Raw genomic sequence first — 13455 nt, forward strand, 5'->3', positions numbered from 1 at the left:
ATTCTCAAAGACAAAATACGTTCTTCACATTTCCCATGAGTTGGTTTATTTCTCAAAACATCACAAAAAACGTTTAAACTTTAACACAAGCATGTTCCTTGTGACAATCTTATTTTGGCCTGTTTATTTTCAACACTACACAATTACTGTAGGAATTTGTATAATAAAAAGTTTAACCTTATAGACATGATACTGTATGTTGAACCAATATAACAATCTGCAGCAAACATTGAGTCATTATTTTTTTTTACAAATTGCTCCAGAATACAAAATAATAGAGGAGAAAAAATAGAATGCAAAGTAAGAATACAAAGAACAGGTAACAACCTTTCACGCCGCGTTTGTACGTGCTAGTCGGAACTGGGAAACTGAAATCTCCAACTTGCTAACTGGTTGAACACGTGTATAACTAACAAGTCGAAAATTTCAGAGTTGCTGCATTTAGCCAGAGCAATCACAGACCTCATTCAATTTCCAATCAATTCAGAAAACACAATCCTAAATCAACACAACAAATCAATACTACCTATCATTTCCTTGCGTGAACTGCCTGGTGTCTTATCAGATTGCTCAGAAAGGAGAAGTTTTTTCCACACTGGGCGCAATGGAACCGTTTCTCCCCTGTATGGACACTCTGATGCACTTTCAGGTTGCTGGAATGAGAGAACTGTTTCCCGCATTGAGCACATCTGAAAGGTTTCTCCCCTGTGTGTACTCTCTGGTGCCGCTTCAGGCCGCACAGCTGGCTGAACTGCTTCCCACACAGGGCACACTCGTACGGTTTCTCCCCCGTGTGGACCCTCTGGTGCATCTTGAGCTGGCACAGGTGAGGGTACTCCCTCCCACAGAAGGTGCACCTGTAGGACTTCGCCCTCTCCGCTCTGTCCTGATGAGTCCCAGTCATGTCGCCCAGGTGGGTGTCGGGGGCGCTCCCAGAGAAATCCACCCAGGTGGGGTACTGCAGCTCCCCGGTTCCCTCGGCCAATGGAGCAGTGGCGGTGGTTGCGGGGTTCTGAAAGGTGCCGAGGCGGTTGTCAAAAGCAGCGTCCATGCCAATGGTGTAGAAGTGATTGTCAGGTGAGTTCTGTCTCGCTGCTGGCTGGACACCTGGGTGAGGATGATGATGATAAGTGTTACTCGAATGTCCTCCAAGAAGCATGGCATCTGCTTCACTATGTCCTCCTTGATGATGCCTGTGTTCCATGATGTCACCTTGTCTCCATGACGAGGGCGTGCCATCCCCATCTTCCCCCTCGTCAACATGGAGGGGGTCAATAACTATGACCTCAGACTTGACCTCTGAACCACCCTGGGAATTCTCGTGTTCACCCCTCACCTTCTGAGAAAGTGAGGGAATAGGGTTCACCTTTGTGAGAGGCGAGAGGCTTCCTGAGACCGTCTTGGCAGCATAACTAGAACAAGATGGCCGATCATTTGCTGCATCACTGACTCTTCGCTTACGGGAGTTTACAGGCAGATCGGTTGTTCTCTCTGGGTTTAGGCTGCGCTGCTGTTTAGCAACAGGTCCTGGACCTGTGAGTTGGAACCCCTGGCTCTGGCTCTCAGGCCCTGGGTCTGACTTGAAAACAGTGTCTGATCTGTTGACAGTCAATATGCTGTGTTTGGTTCTGAGCTGCTCAGTGAGCTCTGCTTGGTCAGTGTCTAGAGAGGTCTGTGTGTTTGGGTCTGTCATTCTGTGGCCACTATCAGTGCCTGAAGAGACAACAAAAGCATGATGGTCATATGCAGTCAAATAAAACAATGAGGCTGTCAATCAGTATGTCATTTTTCATTACAGCAATATATTCATCATTACCTGGCATCTCCCTCAGACCCTCTTCTTTCTTCCATGGCTGGAGGTCTCTCTCCCCTTCCACAGTAGATTTGGCCTGAAAATAGGAGGAGGAATTAAGTTGACAGGCATGAGCTCAACAAAGCTCTCAAACAAATACAGGTCTATTATAACTCAGATATTACTATGCTATAATATTGATCAAAAGGCTTGAATTAAGTTGTTCCTTTACTGACTCAACTCATGGACACAGAAAATCTGAAGCTTCTCTGTACTCAAAACATTTGAAACTAAAATTGGACTGCAATAATTACCTGTACTTTTGAAAGGAAAACATAATTTCCTGCGAACTGACTGATTTCATTCGCAAGAAATGTGAGAATACTATTTGAGAATATATATTTAGGGTCAATGTGAGAATATATATTTTAGGGTCAATGTGAGAATATATATTTTAGGGTCAATGTGAGAATATATATTTTAGGGTCAATGTGAGAATATACACTGCTCAAAGAAATTAAGGGAACACTTAAACAACACATCCTAGATCTGAATGAAAGAAATAATCTTATTAAATACTTTTTTCTTTACATAGTTGAATGTGCTGACAACAAAATCACACAAAAATAATCAATGGAAATCCAATTTATCAACCCATGGAGGTCTGGATTTGGAGTCACACTCAAAATTAAAGTGGAAAACCACACTACAGGCTGATCCAACTTTGATGTAATGTCCTTAAAACAAGTCAAAATGAGGCTCAGTAGTGTGTGTGGCCTCCACGTGCCTGTATGACCTCCCTACAACGCCTGGGCATGCTCCTGATGAGGTGGCGGATGGTCTCCTGAGGGATCTCCTCCCAGACCTGGACTAAAGCATCCGCCAACTCCTGGACAGTCTGTGGTGCAACGTGGCGTTGGTGGATGGAGCGAGACATGATGTCCCAGATGTGCTCAATTGGATTCAGGTCTGGGGAACGGGCGGGCCAGTCCATAGCATCAATGCCTTCCTCTTGCAGGAACTGCTGACACACTCCAGCCACATGAGGTCTAGCATTGTCTTGCATTAGGAGGAACCCAGGGCCAACTGCACCAGCATATGGTCTCACAAGGGGTCTGAGGATCTCATCTCGGTACCTAATGGCAGTCAGGCTACCTCTGGCGAGCACATGGAGGGCTGTGCGGCCCCCCAAAGAAATGCCACCCCACACCATGACTGACCCACCGCCAAATCGGTCATGCTGGAGGATGTTGCAGGCAGAAGAACGTTCTCCACGGCATCTCCAGACTCTGTCACGTCTGTCACGTGCTCAGTGTGAACCTGCTTTCATCTGTGAAGAGCACAGGGCGCCTGTAGCGAATTTGCCAATCTTGGTGTTCTCTGGCAAATGCCAAACGTCCTGCACGGTGTTGGGCTGTAAGCACAACCCCCACCTGTGGACGTCGGGCCCTCATACTACCCTCATGGAGTCTGTTTCTGACCGTTTGAGCAGACACATGCACATTTGTGGCCTGCTGGAGGTCATTTTGCAGGGCTCTGGCAGTGCTCCTCCTGCTCCTCCTTGCACAAAGGCGGAGGTAGCGGTCCTGCTGCTGGGTTGTTGCCCTCCTACGGCCTCCTCCACGTCTCCTGATGTACTGGCCTGTCTCCTGGTAGCGCCTCCATGCTCTGGACACTACGCTGACAGACACAGCAAACCTTCTTGCCACAGCTCGCATTGATGTGCCATCCTGAATGAGCTGCACTACCTGAGCCACTTGTGTGGGTTGTAGACGCCGTCTCATGCTACCACTAGAGTGAAAGCACCGCCAGCATTCAAAAGTGACCAAAACATCAGCAGGGAAGCATAGGAACTGAGAAGTGGTCTGTGGTCACCACCTGCTGAACCACTCCTTTATTGGGGGTGTCTTGTTTATTGTCTATAATTTCCACCTGTTGTCTATTCCATTTGCACAACAGCATGTGAAATTTATTGTCAATCAGTGTTGCTTCCTAAGTGGACAGTTGGATTTCACAGAAGTGTGATTGACTTGGAGTTACATTGTGTTGTTTAAGTGTTCCCTTTATTTTTTTGAGCAGTGTATATTTTAGGGTCAATGTGAGAATATATATTTTAGGGTCAATGTGAGTTTATTAGGTACGCCACCCCCTTCACGAAAATGGTTCACTCCTACAGACAGTGAGTCTGGTGGCCCTGGTTTGCTGTATAAAGCAGGCAGACAGGCATCAAAGCATTCAGTTACTGTTCGATTGAACGTTAGAATGGGTAAAACAAGCGACCTAAGAGACTTTGAGCATGGTATGATTGTCAGTATCTCGAGTATCTCAGAAACGTCCGGCCTCCTGGGATTTTCACGCACAACCGTGTCTCTAGGATTTACCGTGAATGGTGCGACAAACAAAACATCCGGTCAGCGGCAGTCCAGTGGACGAAAACAACTTGTTGATGAGAGAGGTCGAAGGAGAATGGCTAGAATAATGCAAGCTAACAGGCGGGCACAAACAGACATAACGCCGTAGTACAACAGTGGTGTGCAGAACAGCATCTCAGAACGCACATCTCAGAGGTCCTTGTAACGGATGGGCTATTGCAGCAGACGACCACACCAGGTTCCACTCCTATCAACTAAAAACAAGAAGAAGCGGCTCCAGTGGACACGCGATCACCAACACTGGACAATAGAGGAGCGAAAAAACATTGCCTGATCCGACAAATCCTGGTTCCTGTTGCGTCATGCTGATGGCTGAGTCAGGATTTTGCACAAGAAGCATGAGTCCATGGCCCCATCCTGCCTGGTGTCAACGGTACAGGCTGGTGGCGGTGATGTAATGTTTTCCTGGCACAGGAATATACCAATTGAGCAGCGTTTGAACACCACAGCGTATCTGAACATTTTTGCTGACCAGGTGCATCCCTTCGTGGCTACAAGGGGGTCCGACCCAGTACTAGATGGGTGTACCTAATAAATTTACGGTCAAGAAGCACCATGAGAGGCCTCCCGAGTGACACAGCGGTCTAAGGCACCCGTTAGATAAAATACGGAACGGTTCATTATGTCACTGAAAGAAAAAAACGTTTGTTTTCGAGATGATAGTTTCCAGATACGACCATATTAATGACCTAAGGCTCGTATTTCTGTGTGTTTATTATATTATAATTAAGTCTATGATTTGATAGAGCAGTCTGACTGAGCGGTGGTAGGCAGCAGCAGGCTCATAAGCATTCATTCAAACAGCCCTTCGCTGTGCTTCAAGCATTATGCTGTTTATGACTTCAACCTGGGTGGGTATAATTTGTGGAACGTTCCAACAGGAATCTATTCCAAAAACTTCATAAATAACAAGGTTTCCAAAAAACAACGCATACAAAGTTGTATAGCGGTGTAATAAAGATAATCTAACGTTTTACCTAATGATATATAAGGAGGGCATTTGCACAACATGTTTCACAACAGCACACAACAAAATTCCAGAGACATATTGAGCGACCAACTGATACCAATCACGACCACACCCAGAGACAGATGGCTGACTTAAGCCCTAGCCACACGAACTGACCACTGGTGTAAAGAACAACATTCCATGAATATCGCAAGCACCCAGACACGAATTACCAGAAATACACACACACACACACACACTTAGGTGTGTTGGACTCCGAGGACAAAGGACACTGCCAAGGGCCAATGGGAAGTCGACACCACCTGGAGAGTGGACCGTCCCTCCACTCATCGACCAGTCAGGAGAGCGGACCTACTGGACTCAACGTCAACACACTGTTATTTCATTGTATAAATTGGATGTACACTATGTTTCGGGGCTCTCTTCTGCTAGTTCCCTATGAGCTAAACGAAGGAGTCCGTGCACGCTTTGCCAAATATCTTTGTCTCATAATAAACTGCCTTACTATAAACTGAATCACCCGGTCCAGCGTCTTGACTTGTCTCCTTCTCAAATAACTAATCATCAACAGCGGCAGAATAAGATACCGGGTAGGGAGTGGTCTATTTCATAGCGTTTTTCACTCATCACATTTATTCCGAAAAATGTCTGTCCTCACATTTTTTTACATTTTTACATTTAAGTCATTTAGCAGACGCTCTTATCCAGAGCGACTTTTTTTTGTTGTACTGGCCCCCCGTGGGAATCGAACCCACAACCCTGGCGTTGCACACACCATGCTCTACCAACTGAGCCACATGTCTGTTTGCCTATGGACAAACATTAAGAATAAGCTACGTGGTGAGTTGATGCCTATTCGGCAGCTAGTTAGCTAGGTTTGTATGCGTTGCTACTTTGTATGCGTTGTTGGTTGGCAACCTTTTACTTTACGTTTTTTTGGAACAGATTCCTGTTGGAACGTTCCACCTCTTCAAGCCTATCAACTCCCAAGATTAGGCTGGTGTAACCGATGTGAAATGGCTAGCTAGTTAGCCGGGTGCACGCTAATAGCGTTTCAAACGTCACTCGCTCTGAGACTTGGAGTAGTTGTTTCCCTTCCTCTGCATGGATAACGCTGCTTCGAGGGTGGCTGTTGTCGATGTGTTCCTGGTTCGAGCCAAGGTAGGAGCGAGGAGAGGGACGGAAGCTATACTGTTACATTGGCAATACTAAAGTGCTTATAAGAACATCCAATAGTCAAAGGTATATGAAATACAAATGGTATAGAGAGAAATAGTCCTATAATAACTACAACCTAAAACTTCTTACCTGGAAATATTGAAGACTCATGTTAAAAGGAACCACTAGCTTTCAAATGCTCCCATGTTCTGAGCAAGGCACTTAAACATTAGCTTTCTTACATGGCACATATTGCACTTTTACTTTCTTCTCCAACACTTTGTTTTGCATTATTTAAACCAAATTGAACATGTTTCATTATTTATTTGAGGCTAAATTGATTTTATTGATGCATTATAATAAGTTAAAATAAGTGTTCATTCAGTATTGTTGTAATTGTCATAAAAAATAATAACAAATCGGCCGATTAATCGGTATCGTTTTTTTTTTGGTCCTCCAATAATTGGTATCGGCGTTGAAAAATCATAATCGGTCGACCTCTAGATAAGAGCGTCTGCTAAATTACTAAAATGTAACAAATGTTTAAAAAAAATGCAACATGCATGAGACTAAGGCAAACATATGACAATGTTCAAACAAACTAGCGATTTTTCAACGGCGATGCCGATTATTGGAGGACCAAAAAAAGCCGATACCGATTAATCGGACGATTTATATATATATTTATATATCGCGAATTTTATTTATGTATTATATTAAGTTAAAATAAAAGTGTTCATTCAGTATTGTTGTAATTGTCATTATTACACATATATATAAATACTGCTCAAAAAAATAAAGGGAACACTGAAACAACACATCCTAGATCTGAATGAAAGAAATAATCGTATTAAATACTTTTTTCTTTACGTAGTTGAATGTGCTGACAACAAAATCACACAAAAATAATCAATGGAAATCCAATTTATCAACCCATGGAGGTCTGGATTTGGAGTCACACACAAAATTAAAGTGGAAAACCACACTACAGGCTGATCCAACTTTGATGTAATGTCCTTAAAACAAGTCAAAATGAGGCTCAGTAGTGTGTGTGGCCTCCACGTGCCTGTATGACCTCCCTACAACGCCTGGGCATGCTCCTGATGAGGTGGCGGATGGTCTCCTGAGGGATCTCCTCCCAGACCTGGACTAAAGCATCCGCCAACTCCTGGACAGTCTGTGGTGCAACGTGGCGTTGGTGGATGGAGCGAGACATGATGTCCCAGATGTGCTCAATTGGATTCAGGTCTGGGGAACGGGCGGGCCAGTCCATAGCATCAATGCCTTCCTCTTGCAGGAACTGCTGACACACTCCAGCCACATGAGGTCTAGCATTGTCTTGCATTAGGAGGAACCCAGGGCCAACCGCACCAGCATATGGTCTCACAAGGGGTCTGAGGATCTCATCTCGGTACCTAATGGCAGTCAGGCTACCTCTGGCGAGCACATGCAGGGCTGTGCGGCCCCCCCAAAGAAATGCCACCCCACACCATGACTGACCCACCGCCAAACCGGTCATGCTGGAGGATGTTGCAGGCAGCAGAACGTTCTCCACGGCGTCTCCAGACTCTGTCACGTCTGTCACATGTGCTCAGTGTGAACCTGCTTTCATCTGTGAAGAGTGCTTCTCCTGCTCCTCCTTGCACAAAGGCGGAGGTAACGGTCCTGCTGCTGGGTTGTTGCCCTCCTACGGCCTCCTCCACGTCTCCTGATGTACTGGCCTGTCTCCTGGTAGCGCCTCCATGCTCTGGACACTACGCTGACAGACACAGCAAACCTTCTTGCCACAGCTCGCATTGATATGCCATCCTGGATGAGCTGCACTACCTGAGCCACTTGTGTGGGTTGTAGACTCCGTCTCATGCTACCACTAGAGTGAAAGCACCGCCAGCATTCAAAAGTGACCAAAACATCCGCCAGGAAGCATAGGAACTGAGAAGTGGTCTGTGGTCCCCACCTGCAGAACCACTCCTTTATTGGGGGTGTCTTGCTAATTGCCTATAATTTCCACCTGTTGTCTATTCCATTTGCACAACAGCATGTGCAATTTATTGTCAGTCAGTGTTGCTTCCTAAGTGGACAGTTTGATTTCACAGAAGTGTGATTGACTTGGAGTTACATTGTGTTGTTTAAGTGTTCCCTTTATTTTTTTGAGCAGTATATATATATATATATATATATATATATATTATGACGTGGAATATATACAGGAATTATGACGTGTCGACTATTTCTCTCTATACCATTTGTATTTCATATACCTTTGACTACTGGATATTCTAATAGGCACTTTACTATTGCCACCCTAATCTCAGGAGTTGATAGGCTTGAAGTCATAAACAGCGCTGTGAATCAAACATTGCTAAGAGCTGCTGGCAAACGCAGTAAAGTTTGAATGAATGCTTACGAGCCTGCTGCTGCCTACCACCGCTCAGTCAGACTGCTCTATCAAATATCAAATCATAGACTTAATTATAATATAATAAACACAGAAATACGAGTCTTTGGTCATTAATATGGTCAAATCCGGAAACTATCATTTCGAAAACAAAACGTTTATTCTTTCAGTGAAATACGGAACCCTTCTGTATTTTATTGAATGGGTGGCAACCCTAAGTCTAAATATTGCTGTTACATAAGCTTCAATGTTATGTCATAATTATATACAATTCTGGCAGATTAGTTTGCGACAAGCCAGGTGGCCCAAACTGTTGCATATACCCTGACAATTTCCCTAGTTAATATTGCCTGCTAACATACATTTATTTGAACTAAATATGCAGGTTTAAAAAAACATTGTGTGTATTGATTTTAAGAAAGGCATTGATGTTTATGGTTAGGTACATTCGTGCAACAATTGTGCTTTTTTCGCGAATGCGCTTTTGTTAAATCATCCCCCGTTTGGCGAAGTTGGCTGTAATTTGATGATAAATTAACAGGCACGGCATTGATTAAATGCAACGCAGGACAAGCTAGTTAACCTAGTAATATCATCAACCATGTGTAGTTAACTAGTGATTATGTTAAGATTGATTGTTTTTTATAAGTTAAGTTTAATGCTAGCTAGCAACTTACCTTAGCTCCTTGCTGCACTCGCGTAACAGGTGATCAGCCTACCACGCAGTTTCCTCGTGGAATGCACTGCAATCGTTGTCCGAAAATGCCGATTACCGATTGTTATGAAAACATGAAATCGGCCCCAAATAATCGGCCATGCCGATTAATCGGTCTACCTGTAGTTTGAACTCATGATATTGCTATAACATCTTTTCTCAATTGGAATCTCTTGATTCTGTGTCACTTCTCAATAATGAAGCTTCTGATGTCTTTTCAGATTGCTGGAGTGGGAGAACCTGCGGCCGCACTGTGCACAAATGAAGGGCTTCTCCCCTGTGTGGAAGTTGTGGTGCATTTGTAGCTGAATGGCGCACACAAAGCTCTTCTCACACAAGGTGCAGGCGAACCCCCTCCTCCTGGTGTGGAAAAAAGTGTGCTGCCGCAAGTCACTCTCATGGACAAACTGCTTATGGCAGTTTGGGCAACTGTACGGTTGTTCTACGGTGCATAGTCTACCGTGTGTGGTGAAATTACTCAAATGAGAGGAAATTGTGGTGCTTGGTCTAAAATGGCCAACAGGAAGTGAGGTAAGAGTTGGTTGTTGAACTCTTATTCCTGGTATTCAGAGTGTCTATGGAGGCTTGCCAATGAACACCAACTATCTTTGTTGGCCTCACCTGCATTTCCTGTGCCAAGATGCATGCCTGTATTTATCTCTGAGCGCCGGAAGCCGGGTGAAACCAATAGCGTGATGTCTCTCATCGATTCGGTGTGAATCATTGGTGAGTTTCTGTTAAACACTCCCACTTCCTGCTTATTTCCAGTTCCATTGTCCTGTGGTGTAGCAGCTGTACCCACCTGACCCCACTCAAAATCTCTATCTACCTGCTGCTCACTGGATACAGAGTCAATCACTATCACATGTTCTGATGAGGAATGGAATGACTTGGGGGAAAACCTGTGGCTTTCTAACCCTACACTTCTCATTTCTATGTCTGAGCTAGTCTGTGTTTCTGGGACCACTGGGCCACTCCCTAGGTCCATTACTTTAGTGTGAGCAGCAGAGGCACCATCATCAGTCGCTACTACCTCTCTCCACACCTGGTTTAAAGAATCTCTTAGGAGAGTGAGGTCCCCGTTCATGTCACACTTTGTGTCCAGACTCTGCCTCTCTGCTCTGGGTTCAAGTCCTGTAAACTGCTGTGGTCCCTGCTTCACATTCCCTGTTTCTGACTGGAGGAAGATGAGGTCAGATCCACTGACCTCCATAGCAGTGTGGATGCTGTTGTTGCCTTTGGGGCCACTGGACTGGACGGCAGGGTCCTCTGTGGTGGCTGCAGCCGGTTGGGTGGTTGGCTTTCTGCTGCCCTCCACTGTTCTGGCAGGGTGGCTGATCCTAGAGTCCTGGTCATCTGCTTCTCCCTCCACCTTGATGATCAGCAGGTCTGGTTCCCCTTCCTCTGTCTCTGCTGACTGCTGATGGGGTTAAGTGGGAGAGATGAGTGAGTGAGACAGAGCATACACTATCTACTGAATGGAGATATGGGCATGACATGGGATTTAGTGTAATTCATAGTAGTTGCCTTGTTGTTATTGTGTTATAACCAGTGGTGTAGTGGAGAGAAACTCCACCTTTTGTATTTTGTGTGAGCGTTTACAAACCGTTCGTGCAAAAATGCATTGAAAGTATAGAGAGTATTACTTTACTCACTGCAAACATCTCTGGTTATAATGTGCTGGTATATACACACACGTCTATACAGACATAACCTCATCCCCAGGCGGAAGGAAGTGTGTGGTGCGCGAGACTAAAACAGATATACGTCTGTGACAGTCTGAAATAGGCTGTTAAAATTGGAACTTACCTCATCACTTGTAGCATCCATATGCCTTGATGTAGAGACATCCTCTTGGTCCACGTCTATGGGCTGTCTGTCTCTTGGTATGCTGCTGTTCCCAAAACTCCTGTTGGAAAGTCTGGCTCTGCTTTGCCAAGTAGGTCCTGGAAATAATAAGGGAGGTTAACATTTTTTTTAATTATAACTACACTACATGGCCAAAAGAATGTGGACGCCTGCTCGTCAAAACTGTCATTAAAAATCATGTGCATTAATATAAAGTTGGTACCCCTTTGCTGCTATAACAGCCTCCACTCTTCTGGGAAGGCTTTCCACTAGATGTTGGAACATTGCTGCAGCGACTTACTTCCATTCAGCCACAAGAGCATTCGTGAAGTCGGGAACTGAAGGTGGGCGATTAGGCCTGGCTCGCAGTCGGCGTTCCAATTCATCCTAAAGGTGTTCGATGGGGTTGATGTCAGGGCTCTGTGCAGGCCAGTCAAGTTCTTCCACACCGATCTCATGCTGAAACAGGAAAGGGCCTTCCCAAAACTTTTGCCATAGAATTGGAAGCACATAATTGTCTAGAACATAATTGTATGCTGTAGTGTTAAGATTTCCCTTCACTGGAACTAAGGGGCCTCGCCTAAACCAGCCCCAGACCATTATTCCTCCTCCACCAAACTTTACAGTTGGCACTATGCATTGGGGCAGGTAGCGTTCTCCTGGCATCTGCCAAACCCAGATTCGTCCGTCGGACTGCCAGATGGTGAAGCGCGTTTCATCACTCCAGAGAACACGTTTCCTCTGCTTCAGAGTCTAATGACGGCGAGCTTAACACCATTCCAGCCGATGCTTGGTATTGCGCATGGTGATCTTAGGCTTGTGTGCGGCTGCTCGGGCCATGTAAACCCATTTCATGAAGCTCCCGACGAACAGTTATTGTGCTGATGTATCGTCCAGAAGCTGTTTGGAACTCAGCAGTGAGTGTTGCAACCGAGGACAGACAATTTTTTACACGCTATGCGCTTCAGCACACGGCAGTCCCGTTCTTTGAGCTTGTGTGGCCTACCACTTCGCGGCTGAGCAGTTGTTGCTCCTACACGTTTCCACTTCACAATAACAGCAACTACAGTTGACCAGTGCAGCTCTAGCAGTGCAGAAATTTGACAAACTGACTTGTTGCCAAGGTGGTATTCCTATGGAGGTGCCACATTGAAAGTCACCGAGCTCTTCAGTACGGGCCATTCTACTACCAATATGTGTCTATGGAGATTGCATGGCTGTGTGCTCGACCTGTCAGCAACGGTGCCGAATCCAATAATATGAAGGAGTGTCCACATACGTTTATATATATAGTTTATGACAGCTTAATAAATTATCACTTTCCATATGCCCTCATCCATCAATGGTGTTTTTACAAAGAACAAGGCAAGCATAATACGTTCATGACGTCTGTAATGTGTATGTAGAGCTAGAAGGATCCTAGCTGTGTTGACAGTACAAAGTCAGCATGATACGTCATATATGGAATGTCAACAATACTGCTGGGCCCTAACTGTTCTGACATTACATAAATCATGGACGTATTATACTTGCTTTGAACTTTGTAAAACACAATTGATGGACGAGGTCAAATTGAAGATCCATGTAATTTAGCCTATGTGTACTGTCAAATTCACCATCATCACCAACCTGTCGTTACCGTCTCTCGATTGTTGTGTCTGTTTAGCAGGCGTATTCCATGGAAGCGGTTGTGGACGGACCCCTCTGAAAACTTTCTCTCAGCCCGAAACCTCGCAATTTGAAGTTCCATCAATTTCATATTCCTCCGGAGAAATTCGTTCTCCTTTTGGCTTTGGGAAATCTCCATGTGTACAACCGCATAGCCATCGTCAACAACTTTGCAGATTTCGGCGACAGCAGCGTTGGCTAGCACCTCCATGATTGAGGCTATCTGCGCCTGGAACTCGACCACGGAACCCGACATTGTCCCCGACGCTTTTGGTCCCTTTTCAATATGAAAACAGTTTTTGTGTTTTCTATATTATGATTCCCTACAGTTATCTAGCAATCTAGTAAAACAAATACAATCATATCAGAAGCTAAACATCGATAGATAGATAGCTTTTGAATGTAGCTAGCTTTCTTTTCCTCGTCACAGTAATGTAATCATATGCTGGGCTATAGAATTTAAAGTTTAACACT

General features: G+C 44.9%; 1 protein-coding gene across 4 annotated transcripts; it reads right to left on the minus strand.

Moving 5' to 3' along the window:
* Positions 1–20: 20 nt before the first annotated feature.
* On the minus strand, positions 21–13424 carry LOC106610380 (uncharacterized). Of its 4 annotated transcripts, none has more exons than XM_045722941.2 (5): positions 12943–13424; positions 11275–11411; positions 10673–10882; positions 1817–1889; positions 21–1713 (listed from the first exon to the last, which is right to left on the minus strand). In XM_045722941.2, the coding sequence occupies exons 1-5, from the start codon at positions 13235–13237 to the stop codon at positions 530–532; spliced, it is 1899 nt and encodes a 632-aa protein (XP_045578897.2). In that variant the 5' UTR covers positions 13238–13424; the 3' UTR covers positions 21–529. The 4 variants fall into 4 exon arrangements, with proteins under 4 accessions (XP_045578897.2, XP_014065190.3, XP_045578898.2 ...); XM_014209715.3 differs by having other exon boundaries at positions 10673–10885; XM_045722942.2 differs by lacking the exon at positions 12943–13424 and adding an exon at positions 11615–12931 and having other exon boundaries at positions 10673–10885.
* Between the last annotated feature and the right edge of the window lie 31 nt (positions 13425–13455).

This window comes from Salmo salar, chromosome 08, assembly GCF_965601325.2.
Source record: "Salmo salar chromosome 08, fSalSal1, whole genome shotgun sequence".
NCBI lineage: Eukaryota > Metazoa > Chordata > Actinopteri > Salmoniformes > Salmonidae > Salmo > Salmo salar.